We start from the raw sequence: 14,841 nt of genomic DNA on the forward strand, positions 1-14,841 counted from the left end.
ATTAGTGTGTGGATTATGTCTCAAAACATTGTCCACACATTTACTGTAACACTGCTGTAGTATCACAATGGTACACAGATGTATTAAATGTATCATTTTACTGATCTGAGCTCAAACTAAAGCAGCGCTCACAATATTCATAATAGTTATATTTTATGCTCATTTTATTAACCTTTTATGAAGCAAATGACCATCTTGTCCATTTGCAATGCAATGAAGCCAATAATGTACTTGCTAACGGTATTAAATAGTAAAGGTCTTTACAACCATAATTGAAAGTGCTACATAATAATGCTCTCAATGAATGTGACAACCATCCACTATAGCCATTGTTAAGCAAACTGCACAAAACCTGCAAAAAATGACTACAGTTCTTACATTTTAAAAGAGAATGCTACTCAATTTAAAGTTGAAAAACTCTTGAGGACTGATATATCATTGGCAAGTTATTACTACTAAAATGGCATTACGTCATTGGCCGTTATAAGATACTTTTAATTGTATTTTATTGCCAAGAAAAAAAAATGCTCTTAACATACTGATTGTACCATTTCCATCCAAGTATAATATTAAAAACTCAGTTCTTATATGAATTAGGAACAATAATAATTTTTTTCTCCGTTGTTATAAAGTAAACATGACAATGAGAGTTTGTGTGATGAGCACTTTATTTACAAATATAATTAAAAGCTCTGACAGATTCATGCTTTCTTTTAACCTGGAAAAAAAAATTAAAGTGCATGCAATAATAGAGCATCATACTGTTCTGGTTCATCAGAAAAGCAAAAGGAGAAGGAAAAAAAAAAAAGAAAATTAAATGAAAATCCCAGTGATAGATGGCCGCACCTCTAATACGGGATGGAAAAGGGACTAAGAAGAAGAAAAAAAAAAGCGCATTTAAAAATTTCTCTTCAGATTTGAGTGACAGTTAAAATACAATACGAAAATAAGTAAAAGCTCTCCATAAATCCTTCTATACACAAAGTACAAGACCCTCCCCATGAAGCCCTTTTGTGCTAGCTGGGAGTTCACATGTCGATTATTTTTCACATTGGCTGCCAAGTTGCAGAGATCAGTACGTTACACACGTCGAGTACCACGATTCACCCACCCACCCATGATCCGGGAATCACATTTATCGTAGAGCCGGTATATGTACACAGTGAGACTCTGCTCCGATTCTAATTTGTCCTGAAAATGTTCCTGATGAATAAATACCGAAGAAGCAGCAGCAGCAACAGGCTGGACGAGCTGCTGCAGCAGGAATTGGTTTATCGATTAGATTTTTTAATTTGATTTATTCATTGGCGTTGATTGCGAGTAGAGAAGAACAGTAAGGGATCGCCACCGGGAATGTGTGCTCGTGGAGAACTGCCCTGGGGTTTTGTTTTTTTGTTTGTTTGTTTGTTTGTAGTTGCTCTCCCTGCGTCTCTCTCTCTCTCGCCGTCACACCAAAGTGTCGTCATTGCACAAGAAACGAGAAACACTGACTATGTTATCATTATTCGTACAAATAAAACATGACAACTACTGTTATCCAGCATTTTTTTGTGACACCACGAGAGGCAAGAGAAGGGAGGAAGTTTTTTTTTTTTTTTTTTCCTTTTTCTTATTTTTTTTCTTTTTGTTTGTTTTTCTTGGAGGGACTCCGACCCACCTGCTGTGGACCCCGTCTGACCCGGCCCGGGAAACGCACCCAGCTGGATCTGGAGCTGGGGTGTGTGTGTGTGTGTGTGTGTGTGTGTGTGTGTGTGTGTGTGTGTGTGTGTGTGTGTGTGTGTGTGTGTGTGTGTGTGTGTGTGTGTGTGTGTGTGTGTGTGTGTGTGTGTGTGTGTGCGTGTGTGTGTGTGTACAGTGTGTTTAGGTGAGGCTGTCAGCAGCAGTGAAAATCTGCCCTGTCGGCTCAGGTCAGGTCAAAGAGGAGGGGTGAGAGAAAAGGATCACGAGAGAACGAAAGCATCTCGGATGGCGGCCTCTCATCTGTAGTCGTCCTTGGGAAAGTCCAGGGTGCCCAGGTTCCCGAAGCCCAGACGCATGCTCTCCATGTCGAAGCTGTCGGTCTCCCGCTCCTGACGCTCCAGCAGGTGTTTGATGCGGTCGGTCCTCTCCTTCTGAAGGGAAACCAGCTCCTCTTCAATCTAAGAAGAATGAAGAAAACAACAGGCTCAAAGCACTTTGAATAACCTCAAAACAAGTTAGCATGTTCAAGTACATTTTTACCACAGGGTGGTGTAGTGAGCAGATTAACTTTTGATTTAAAGGTGGGGTGCTAGCGGTCACGCCTATATACTTCTAATTTTCCCTCATTAAATTTACATTACATTAAGTGTTAAAAATGAGTACTGAAATGAAATAAAGATTATTTTTACACTCAATTTTGTCCTTTTTTTTTAAGGAAGTCTTGATTGGTACATGACACGATACATGTGTCTGATCCCATAAAAACACTCGTAGCTGTGCTTTCCTAGAAGGTAGATGTGAACATTGTATTATTAAAGACTGATATAGAACTTTCGCGTTAATTGAATGCATATATGGATCATCTTTTCTATTGATGAGGGTTCATTTGGACTGTTAACTTCATGCACACCACAAATTAACCCGTTTTAAGTCAATAACAAAGTTAACACAGATGTGTATAGAAATTACGTGTTGGGTAGGCTTAGACAACTGTTTCTACATTGAAGCAGTGAATATTTCATTATTCTGGATCATTATTGTTTCCATCTTAGCTTTTAATTTTGCTGCCCTTTGTCCTCTGAAACCTCATATCCAACATCTCACAGCGATCGGCTCCATCCATCCTTCCAACATCTGTATCCACCTCAAATCACTTTTAGGTGACTGTAGATCATCAGAGAGGCAGACGTCACACACATCCACATCCACAGGTGCACATAAAAAAGCCCGGTGTGGTGCAATACGGCAATCTGAGCCGCGACTGAGCATGCACAGAACCCTCCACTCTGACCGTGAACCGAACCCGAGGACAATAGTGCCTCTGAAAAGCATGACATCATCTCGGAGGCAGCGTGCAGACGCGGCGCGCAGCCAGGAGAGGGCAACAGATGGCTACAGCCGGCGCCGAGGCTGCACCGGACCCTGCAGAACTGGATCGGAGCAGCATCTCAGAGGTCTCTCTCTCTCCCTCTTTGTTGTCGGAGTGCTGCCTACTAGACTGTGACGGTGACGTCTGCCTCTGGAAGGAGGCATGCTCGGCCGGTCTCCTCTCATCACATGTCCGTGGTACACATGGCACGCTGCCTCAACACTCACATTAAAGATGACAGATGTCTTCACTAAGGAGTGACTTCCAAACATGGCGAACTCAGACAAAAAAAAAAAATAAACAACAAGAAAAATGTTTGAAATGTAAGGTTTGCTGTGATATGGAAAGAAGACAAAAACATTGTAAAACAAGCCGTGATCATCGGCTCAACGATGTATATGGTCTGGACTTGAGTGTGGAGTTTGCATGTTCTCACTACGTGGGGTCTCTGATTGTCATCCCTCAGTCCACAGACAAGCTTTCGAAGGTGTGAATGTAACTGGTTTGTTTTCCTGTGTTGTTATGGGCTGCCGCCTCACACAGACACACATACAGGAGATGGATGCATGGTGCAGTAGGCAACAATCAAGCATTGCAAAAGATCTCCAATATCAAATATTAGGCGACTAAACTTGGTGATTTCTAATCACCAATCATCAATTTAAAAATGTCTTTGTGTAATAATGTATGTTTATAGACAGAATTTGAAACCAACTATTTGGATGCATTCATACCATGTTTTCATTCAAATACCAATATCAGTATTGAGAAATGTATTATAGTTTATAATAATTATTAATTGCAATAGTTAGACTACATCAAAGATTAATTCTGTTCAAGCCTCAAACATCATAATGCTTAAGGAATGACCCATGATAGGAGACATTATTGTTCATCTCTGTAATGCTAATACGTGCATAATTAATAGTCAGGATTACTTTTTTCACCGTTGTTTATCTTAATAACTCTCCACACAGCTGATATTGTTTCTCCTTAGTGGCTCAGCTCCTTAGCTGAGACGTTAAAGTCCAGCTTCATTTATTGGGTGGATTTCCTTTGGAGCATTTGTACGAATATCGGGAATTTATTCGATATTGGTACCACAAGATGCTGTAGAGTTCGATCGAAACAGTGGTGTATACAAACACTATTAAATAGAAACTCAAGACAAATTCTCATCAAAAAGATGAACGGACAGACTGGACCCTTCACCAGCTACGACCATCTAATACAAAAAGTGTATTACCGCAATATTACAGTGTGGTAATACCAGTTCATTTCACAAAATGGAGTCGGGAAGTTAATTCAGAGTATAATCTGTCCTCAGTCTAACAAAAAAGAAAATAAAACAGTGACGTTCTTGGGAACCAGTGGAGGTGCTAAAAACTCGGTGTAGAGAAAGACTCAACATCAGGGTGACGACAACCATCCAAAACAGTATTGCCACCTTTCTACTACAATACAAGATAATCAATAGCTCTATTGTCTCGTCTGTCCTCTGATGAGAAAATAGAAAGAACTGCTAAAGTATAATAAAAATACATAATGTAGCATGCACACACACACTTGAGAAGTAATATAACAACAACAAACTAACAGCAAACTGCAAAAACACTCATGATTTTGGATCATCTGGCTGGATTTGCTCACTGCAAAGCCGAGACTAAAGCCAAGATATCATCATATTTTCTCTACTTTTGAAGAGGCAGGCTACTTTTCGAGGAGGCAGAAAGTCAAAGATTTGTTGTTTTAAATCACTTTTTAAAAAAATAATGTTTCAGTCTCCCTTTTGCTTTCATTGTGTTATCCATCTTCATCTACTCATTACTTTGATGGTTGTTTTATAGATTTTTAGTAGATTTTCTTTATTCTTTATATACATCAATAGGTTGTAATTTGACTCTACTTTAATTTGGTCAGGTTTTGTATTATTGTACCATAATGTCTGCACTGAAAAGCCCTACTGTGTTTGACAGACACTATATGAATAAAAATTGTTAATTAGTAAATGTTTAAAGTCTATGACCAGATGACATGTTTTTATTCCTGATGAGTCTTCTTCAAAGGTGATTATCAAGAGTCATATTAAGAGAGGCTTTTCCATTGCTTATATTGAACGTAAGACTTAAGTAAAGCCACGTTTGTGCTTCGAGAAGTGATGGTGACCGATAGTAGTCTATTAGATTTTGAATTACATACAGAACATATAAATGTAAAGATGAACCTTATAATTTGTAAGATTTAGATGTTGCATCCTCCATATGGTGAGTAGTGGTTGTGCCTCATTGTAGAGTGGCTTTGCTTTGGAAATTACCAAATCCACCATCTTGTGGTACAAAGTGATACTAGAAGAGTAAATGTTGGAGTCAGTTCTCTGTAAGACAATACACCAACATCTCCAAGATAGCCCTAAACCAGTGTTTATTCACATTCTGTTAAACATTTTGTCGATATTTTGATCATTTCTATCATTCAAAATTGCATTCTCTTGCTGGAAATTCTGTTTGCTAAAGCTGACTGACCAGGGAAAACAAATGTGAAGCTCTTTGAAAAAGTGAAAAAGATCTTCCCCTCACTGTACCTTTTGTTCCAGGTGAGCCCGGCGCAGCGACACCTTCTGCTCCAGCTTCTGCTGCTCGCGCTCGTGCTGCGCCTCGGTCTGCATCTTGATCTTGCTCTGGTAGGCATTGAGCAGCTCCATCTCCTGCTGCAGCTGCTGCCTCAGGGCCTGGCACTCGGCTTCCTGGGCCTCGTCCAGACGCAGCTGACACGGCCGACCGTGGACCGCAACAAGGGGGGTGGGAGGGGAGGGAGGGGAGGGAGAGGGCGGTGGTACAAAGAGACGAAGATGTGCAGGAGGGTGGGATGGCATGAGCATGGACAAGAAGCACAACAGAGAGAGGGAGGCGAAGGAGGGAATACAGAAAGATAGAGGGGAGGCAGTGACGGAGGGATGGAAGGAAACAGAAGGGCAACGGGGACGGTCACGACGTGGAAAGACAGTGAGGGAGGGGGAGAAGGGAACGGGACAAAGACCAGATGAACAGTGGAAGCATAAGGACCGGGTAGAAAGAAAACAAACATTCAAAAAGTAAGATTCTTTTAACCCTACAAATAATTCATTTTTATGTAGTTAAAAAACGTTGGAGGTTTCCCCGCTCACCGCCTGTGAGGCCATCATTTCATTGATGCTCTGCTCATACTGCTCAGCCAGGATGGCCAACTTGCGCGTCTGCTCATCCTTCAGGGCCTTGAGCACCGTCTTGTGCTCGGCCTTAGGCGTAACTTCCATCTGGTGGTGGCGCAGGGCCTTGTACTGTTTGGTCTGCACCTTACATGTGTCCTGGAACTGCTTCTTGATCTGCAGCTCCAACGCCTGGAGCACGGGGCAGGGAAACGGCGAGGGTTAGCGGGGGATGAAGGCGGTGAAAAAGCACCTTTCGAATCACATCACCCCGATCTCTATCTTACAACTGTGAGCATTTCAGACTGCTAAAGGTGAAAGGCCCCATAATGCCACAAGCGAAAGCTGTGTTACAAAGATTTATTACCCTGAGGAGGAAACAAAAATGAAATTCAGAGATGACATGTGTTGTATGCGCTTTCTCTATTTTACCAAATTACTTCATTACATTCATGTTGCATCACTATGTTATCCAAAGTACAGGAAACCAAAGAGATGTTACTCGTTGCTTGCGCCATCTTTGAGGTGGATCTCTGTTGTCTTTTCAAAGACAAATGAAAGCTCATATAGTAATAAAAAAAAAAAAAGAAACCCCAAAACAACCAACCTCCAGAACCAAACCCATTGTGCATTTTAAGAACGGCGACACACTTCATGACTACCAAAAGCTTCCCTGCGTCCACTCACTTTAAGGTTCTTGGGCTGCTGCCGGAGCTCCAGCACGTGCTTGCGGTGGAGCTCGCGCTCCCGCCTGTTGTTGTACTCGATCTGGTTCTCCAGCTCCGTTTGGTGCTGCAGGCGGATCAGGTCCATGCGCAGCTTCTGCAGGGTCTTCAGCTGCCGCTGCTCCAGCTCCTGGGTGGACTCGTCGTGGCGGATCAGCATGGCGTGCTCCATCTCTTTCTGGGTCTTCTTCTTGTTCAACTCCTATATGGTAGAGGTTTTCTGAATTGGTTTTATTGATTCTTTGTTTCATGCTTAAAGGGTCGATTGCTATCAACAACAACTGAACAATCTAACAAAAACATTGCGCATTGAATCTTTGTGTTTTTTTGTTTTCCCACAGAAAACTTCAGTGCTTTCTAAGCCTTCCTAACGGCTTTTCAGATTACAACATTGTTGGATTGCTTTACTCCATAAAAATCTCCCTAGTTTACAACAAAACACCTCGGCTTTAAACAACAATAGGGATAATTGTTGGGAACACACTGCTGTTGTCAGTGAAAACATCACGTCGGGCCTTTCACCACAAAGACTGGACATGCCAGGTTTATCACTTCACTGAAGGATCCAATGCGACTTTTGTTTTTGTCCAATCACGCACCTCTCGAATCTGCTCCTGCTCCAGATCGTGTCTCTTAATCATGGTTTTGCGCTTGAATGCGCGGCAGTTGCGGTCGTAGAAAACTCGCTGCTGGGCCAGGAGGTGGGCCTCCTCCTCGGCCTGGGAGTGCTGCATGTTCTCCTTGTGCTTGGAAAGGCGCTCCTGCTTCTCCTTCTTGGGTGTGCTGTGGTCCTCGTTCATCTCCTGAAAGGAAACCAGTTATTGATCAATATTAGTTATATTACCAGCAAATGAAGGCGAGCGATTGCTGCTCAATTCCTACGGGCAGCAAGTTAAAGAACCGATGAGTTCAAGATATCTGGGAACATTTAAAATGAAACTCAGATGCATTTATGTGCAAAACTACATCCCGCTATGGGAATGGTCTTTTTTAATACGCTTGGAACATCAGAGTGCATATTAACATAAGCTAACATGCTATATTAGGTTTCATAATATATGCCAATATGAGTCAGTAACTACATAAAATTAATTCTTGAACAGAATTTGATCACTCAAACAGGAAGCAGGTTAACTGTTGATGCTTTTCCCCTCACAATCAAACAGAAATGGGATTAATTTGATGTGCACCTGAAGGAAACTGGGAACACTTTGAAGATTCAGTTCGCTCACTGTGATGATACTCTAACTAGTTGTGGCCAGATTCCTTATATGAATCCAATGCAGGATAAAAGTGAAAAATGTCTTTCTGGTTGTGGATATGTAATCTTTGAAAGACACAGCTCTAAAAGCAATCGCTCTGTGGGTTCTGTTAGAAAGTAGGTTTAGCACTCTTCAAAACGTCATCATCCACTGACTTTAGATCTCAGTATACAGATTACACATGAGACACAGATGTAAAACACAAAGCTAAGAATTTCCCAGTTACATGTTTGAAAGATGGAACAGAATCATCCTTCGAATGACTTCACATTCCGAGTGTTTTCAGAAGGAGGAAGCACAAAAACAAACTCTCGCCGACCTTTTATTTGGAACTACAAACAACAAGCACAGCCAGAGGAGCCCTGGAACTGGAAAGAGTCCAAACGCATCGCAGTATGAGTACTCCTCCTCTTTTATAGGCTTGAAAGTAATCTACGACTGGCATTAATGCACTTAACACATGAGCCCAATTCCTGCTCTCTGTGGTGTCTAATTCCATTCGAGGCCCTCAGTTGGTGGGAAATATCTCACCCAGCCAGCGATGCTTTCTTTTTACTGTGCTGACCTAATTTTTGGTCACTGATCGTGTAACTGAAAACACAGCATATCACACTCCTGAACCACAGGAGGACTCTCTGAACTCTGGTTTCAAGGTTGTGGAGGCACACAAATGCTCCACAGTGAATATGGATTTATGGCTCGCCCCCAATGATCATGTGTGTGTATACATGTGTAAGTACATAGTAAGTAGGCTGAGAGTGACTCAACACCAGTTACTTCGGAGCTTCTGAACGTGCACGATCGTGTGTGGGAGAGTCTGATTCAACGGTAAACAGCACACAAAGCTGTGTGTCACACCCGAGAGAGGCGTAATAAAAGGGGAGTGAGGGGGGAGAACAATTAAAACGTGGCGCACCTCCTTAATCTTCTCTTTGCAGAGTTTATACTGCTTCTTTTGATTATCCAGAAAAGTCGTGAGCTCCTTCTTTTGCTGGGCCACAATCTGCTGCTGGAACTTCTTCTCATCCGTCAGCGCCGTCTTCATCTGCAGGACACACGAGGCGAGAAAAGACAGGCGAGAGGGTCTGAAGATTAGCATCCAGGCGGTCATCAGGGGCACGCTCAGTCTCGTGGAATCAAACACCGTCATTCGGTGACTTGTATTCCACCTGTGTGGTCAATTTTATAGTAAATATATTGACTATTGTCTGACCAATGCTGAATTTGTTTTGTACATTTGTGTAACTGTAAAGTGGTTTTGTTGGGAAAAAAAAATTAACAGCATGATGTGATGTTCAGTAGTGACGACTGGAAGATGTCAAATCTTGCATAAGGATCCCACAAATACTAAGTCAACCTATTTACTGACAAGTGCATGGGCGATTGAGTCATAATCGAACAAAATACCCAGTAACCTGCTGGTTTACCTTCAGAGCAGAGTGTGTGTGTGTGTATGTGTGTGTGTGTGAAATGTTATGTGTTTATGTGTGAGGAGTTGTACATGCTTGTCTTTACAAACAGACATACTATCGTCCAGCGCGCTGCCTGCTAATCACAGAGATGTGCGGCTTGTTTTTCAGAGCATGACATTCGGTGACCCACTTCTTGCTCGTGTGTTTCATCGTATCAGTGGACGGCGGCAGCGTGTAGAGGGCTAACAAAACTTCCCTCAATGCTGAAATGCAAGACTGAGAGAGAAGGTTGATGGTAGTTTTTTTTTTGTGTTTTTTTTTTAAACAGGGTTTAACTTTTACACGCTTTAAAACCAGAAGCTACAAACATGGCACTGTAGTTTTTCAAAGAAAAACCTCCTCATTGTAAATTCAACTCTTGCGTGATATGTGATCATCTGTGGAAAAACGAAAAACCTGAGGAGTCGCGGCATTATGAATCCACTCACGTTCTGTGACCCCCCCCCCAACACAAAGTCCCACCTCTTTCTCAGATTGCACAGCGTGGCGTTTGGCCAGCTTCTCCAGGTCGATGTAGGCATTGTTGGCCTGCGTCTCCACCTCCTTCTGCAGCTTGAGCCGGTGCTCGTCCATTTCGGCCTTCAGCTTGTTCTCCAGGGCAATCAGCTGCTTCTGGTGCTGCCTCCGCATGCGCTTGTAGCCCGACATCTGCTCCCGCAGCTCACTTTCCTGCTCATGCTCGTGGATTTGTTTGGTCACCTGCGGAGACAGGGGGGGGGGGAAAGTTAAGGAGAGGCTCGATTTGATTAAGCAAACAAACAAACAAACAAACAAAAAACAAAAAAAACAAGCAGTAAACAGTCGAACAACCAGTATCAAAGCATCATGTGCACCAAGACTCAACGGATAATCTTATCTGAGAACTTATATCAAAATTGATTGGGTTTGCCAAATATTAAAACAGCCTGCAATAAAACAGCCCATAAAAGAAAGCGCGGTGGATGGGAAATAAAGATACTGGAAAAAATCTTGTGAAAGGGAGCCACACAAAAGCTCTTTCATCGGCCCATCGCACACACACACACACACACACACACACACACACACACACACACACACACACACACACACACACACACACACACACACACACACACACACACACACACACACACACACACACACACACACACACACACACACACACACACACACACACACACACACACACACACAGGCACACACACACACACACACACACACACACACACACACACACACAGGCACCTCATAGAAGCCACTGACAAAAGACATCAAATGTGTTTAAGCAGAAAAAAAAAGCAACCTAAACAACAATAAACAGCTGCTACAGAAATATATTTCATGTGAAATAAACATGCTGACGTAACATGTTTGAAGACATTTCTCAACGTCTCCCTCTTTTAAAAACCAAAAAACAAACAAGAAACATGAATCTCAACCTGACACACCGACCTGAGGGCAGAAAGGGTTTTCCACGTCGAGGTAGTACTCGCTCCGCATCTTCTCGTAACTTCCACCTGAACTCCTCAGGCCAAACATGATGGCGACTTTAGCCAAGAGCACCAGCATCCAGGAACCTTGTGGAGCATCCTATGCCCAACAGAACTCGGTCTGAGCTCCGATGCCACCCAGATACACCCCCAGTCAACCCCCCCCCGCTTTCTGGACGTTGAACCCTACCACCTCCCTCCTCCTTGGTTCGCGCCCTGGGCACGCAGCAGCCGAGGCGGCAGACGTGTGAACTGTGAATGAGGCAGGCCGACTCCTCGGGCCAACAAGAGCACAGAGCGGCTCTTTAGTGGGGCTAACGCTAAGCGGCGGACAGCAGGTGGGTCACATGAATACCTCATTTAGTAAGAGTGAGAGAAGTTGGAGAAGGAGGGGGGGGGGGTCTGAGAGGAGCGGGCCTAGAGATTAGGGGAGGGAGGGTGATAAGGGTGCAGAAACAGCAGATGGAGGGTGACTGGGAGAGAGTTAAATTTAAAGAAGAAGAAGAAAAAAGTAAAATAGAAGAGTCCAGAGGGAAAGGCGAGGTGGGTGGGTGAGTGAGTGGTGGTGGTGGGGGGGGGTTATGGGGAAGTATAGGGGGGAGGCTTAGCGCCCCTTCTTCTTAATCTGCCCTGAATCAATACCCCTACTGTAATAGAGCCTCCCAATCCTAGTCACTTGCCTCACTGCCACCCGGCACACTGCTACAAAGGGCCAAGTCACGTCATGTGACGGCCTCTTTCACACAAGACTCTGGGACTGGAAAGGAGATCATATTCATGGTGAAGGAGCATGCAGGATAAGGCTGAATGTTTTAATGAGATCAAATGAAAACTAAGCAAACAAAGAAAAACTGCAATGAATCACACAATGCATTAAAAGCAGCCATGGATCTGTTATGCAGATCACTGCACAAGCCCAGGAACAGACAGAAGAAATTTGATTGTTGAAAAGCCCCTAATCAGCCAAGACAAGAGCTTCATTGAACTAAACTGTGGTGGTTTCTTCATTTCTCAACAGGTTGTGTGAACATCTCCTTGTCCTGACCTTCTGAATAAACAATATAGCGATAAAAGGTTTAGGTCCCTCAATAGGCCTTGAAAAACAGAAGCATAAAAGTTCAATTTTAGCCACTCAAAAAAATGCTGAGTAGATAAAAAAAAAAAAAATCTTACTTGCAATTGGTAATGTTTGACTTAATATAAGCACTTTTTACACCAAAAACCTTTGCACAGTTCAGAAGTCACAACTTTGGCAAGATTTCGACATTTCAGGGTTTGATATGTTACACTACGATTAGTAGAAGAACCGGTCTGAATAGTGTTTCCATAATGTCCCACCTTTTTTCAGGGACTGGGGTTGTAGGGGAAGCCACAGCTGTATTTGAAAAGCTGCTGCAGATGTATAGCACCATATGGTGAAGCCATCAGACTGGATGTGGGAGGCAAAAGGCCTTTGCAGATCTTTGTTTAGTGTCCCGTTTTCCTGTTGACGCTCATGTGCAGGAGCCTCTTTTGCTCCCATGTTTCTCTCCGGGCCACAAACACAGAATCAGTGCAGTGAGTTTACGTGCAGCCTCTGGCATTCAACTTCAGACTAAAAGTCTTATTTGTGTTCTGCTGTGGGACTGCTGGATGTAGAGTATCGCAGTAAAGCGTATCTGCAGTGAGTTATGGGCTTAAAATGTCTGCAGGAAAAGCTGATTGGGGACGAGGCACGTTCTGATGCATCTGACTGTAATCTGCCGCTGGCTCACCGGCTGTCAAGCTGCAGCCTCTAACCAGTAGCAGGAAGCGACTGGCGCAGCAGAAGAAAAGAAACATTCTATGTTGTCTCTCATTTCTCTTCTGAGGCTTTAATCTGTGACTTTGTATGACCTACAATAACCCCTGGTCTTCCTCGCTCTTACTACTTCCTCAGCTTCCCTTCCCTCCGCATCCTTTTTCCTGGGATATTTCCACACTCTGCAATCTTTTTTTGTTTTCGGCATGCAGCCTCTTTCCTCTGTCCCATCTCTTCAGTTTGACCTCTTCTGTGGCTCATCTTTGTCCTTCAGATCAGATTGTAAGCTCAGACTTTGTCTTTCTTTGTCGGTCTGGGTTTTGAGAAGCGCTGCTCTTTTGTCTCACCTGTGTTTGTTTTTCTGTCCTTGTCTCTATCTGTCCTTCTTATCACCACTATATCTGTCATTTCTGTCCTCCGCCGGGTCTTTTTCTTACTCCCCGTCTTCGTCACCATCATCGAATCGTCACTCAGGATCTAGATTGTTTACGCGACCAATTACAAACAGTAGGTTTTTTTTCTCTCTCCTCTTTTTCCTTTCTTTGTCACTCCTCGTTAGCGTTCCCTCACTTTTTCCTGCTCTCCTTCTCCATCCTCTTTCTTTCTTTCTCCTCCATGCGATCTGTCACCCGCCCACCCCTCACCATCTGGACCCCCTGTTCTCCTCTCCTTCTCGCCTCCCTTTGTCTACCTGCTGATTCCAGCCTCCGCAAGCCGAGGCCGATCTGAGGACGGCAGAGAAGGATGATGTCATCCGTTTCAGCGCCGGCGGGCAGGACACGCACACGCACACACACACACACACACACACACACACACACACACACACACACACACACACACACACACACACACACACACACACACACACACACACACACAATGTTGCCTCTTCTCCAAAGAGACACCCTCCATTAACAAGCAGTGCTTCACTTTAAAATGTATAAATTACAGACCAGAATTGTTCTGAAATAGAAAACTGTCAGAGAAAAAACAACAAATAAGGAATCAAAACAGCAAACGTAAATTCACGGGCGTGCACAAGTAGGTTCACTTCAATGCAACGGAGGGCTCTTGTGACACTGACCATTTGAATTTTCACTAAAATTAGGTTATATGCATTTTCAGTCTTAATATGACACAGTTAAAAGATTTTCTGCCTCCTGTAATCTCATGGCTTTTCCATGGACCCCTCCAACTGTCCATCACTGTGTAAAGTTGCCACCAGTTATTATAGTAAGTGCAGGCCGAGACTTATACATGCTCTCATTTTCATTTTCAGGATATTTTTGTATATCTTCACTGTCACAAAAACTGAAATTAATGTAGCATTATCTGATAAAGGACAGTTCTGAAATTGTTTTGCACCCTCAAGGTGCTAAAGATTCTGTTGAATAGCTTACTAAGTGAACTTAAAAAGCAGATGTTGAAGAGCAATGTAACTAAGGAGACAAGTCCAACGTAAGATTTAGACCAACAGTGGAAAATTAAGAAGTCATAAGTATCTTTTCACAAAGAGTACTAATGTGTGTTTTCATCATAAATTTGTATTAACGTATAACTTTCGTGTCAATAATTCAGAATATGTCAATATTATAACACTTAATATTTGAATATTAGGATTTTTTGTCTCATAGGTTTGGGTTTGTGGAACTGCTGTGATATCCGAATTCCCCCACATGGGATGAATCAAATGTGATCTTATAATCCGTTGATGAGCTTCTCGAATGACCTGAATCCCTGACCATAAAACAATGAGTAGACGCCCAATTTTTGTGATGCTTTAAAAACAGTCCAATTTTATTGAGCGGTTCCAGATAAGAAGTAAGTGATTAGAACATGTTTAGATAATAAAAAGTAGAACCCGTTATATTGAAACCTCTGACATTTAGGCTCT

The 14,841-nt window shown here is 42.9% G+C and overlaps 1 protein-coding gene across 3 annotated transcripts in view; it reads right to left on the minus strand.

The window, feature by feature from the left end:
• Positions 1-701: 701 nt before the first annotated feature.
• The window catches only part of taok3a (TAO kinase 3a), a 76,132-nt gene continuing 61,992 nt past the window's right edge, over positions 702-14,841 (minus strand). For all 3 annotated transcript variants that reach the window (XM_080500083.1, XM_080500082.1, XM_080500084.1), the window contains exons 15-21: positions 10,155-10,391; positions 9,137-9,265; positions 7,558-7,761; positions 6,921-7,160; positions 6,213-6,425; positions 5,631-5,813; positions 702-2,138 (exon numbers count right to left, since the gene is read on the minus strand). In XM_080500083.1, the coding sequence (XP_080356209.1) occupies positions 1,977-2,138; positions 5,631-5,813; positions 6,213-6,425; positions 6,921-7,160; positions 7,558-7,761; positions 9,137-9,265; positions 10,155-10,391 (1,368 nt within the window). In that variant the 3' untranslated portion in view covers positions 702-1,976. The remainder of the gene's footprint in view (positions 2,139-5,630; positions 5,814-6,212; positions 6,426-6,920; positions 7,161-7,557; positions 7,762-9,136; positions 9,266-10,154; positions 10,392-14,841) is intronic.

Source organism: Blennius ocellaris (genome assembly GCF_963422515.1).
Source record: "Blennius ocellaris genome assembly, chromosome: 7".
Classification (NCBI taxonomy): domain Eukaryota; kingdom Metazoa; phylum Chordata; class Actinopteri; order Blenniiformes; family Blenniidae; genus Blennius; species Blennius ocellaris.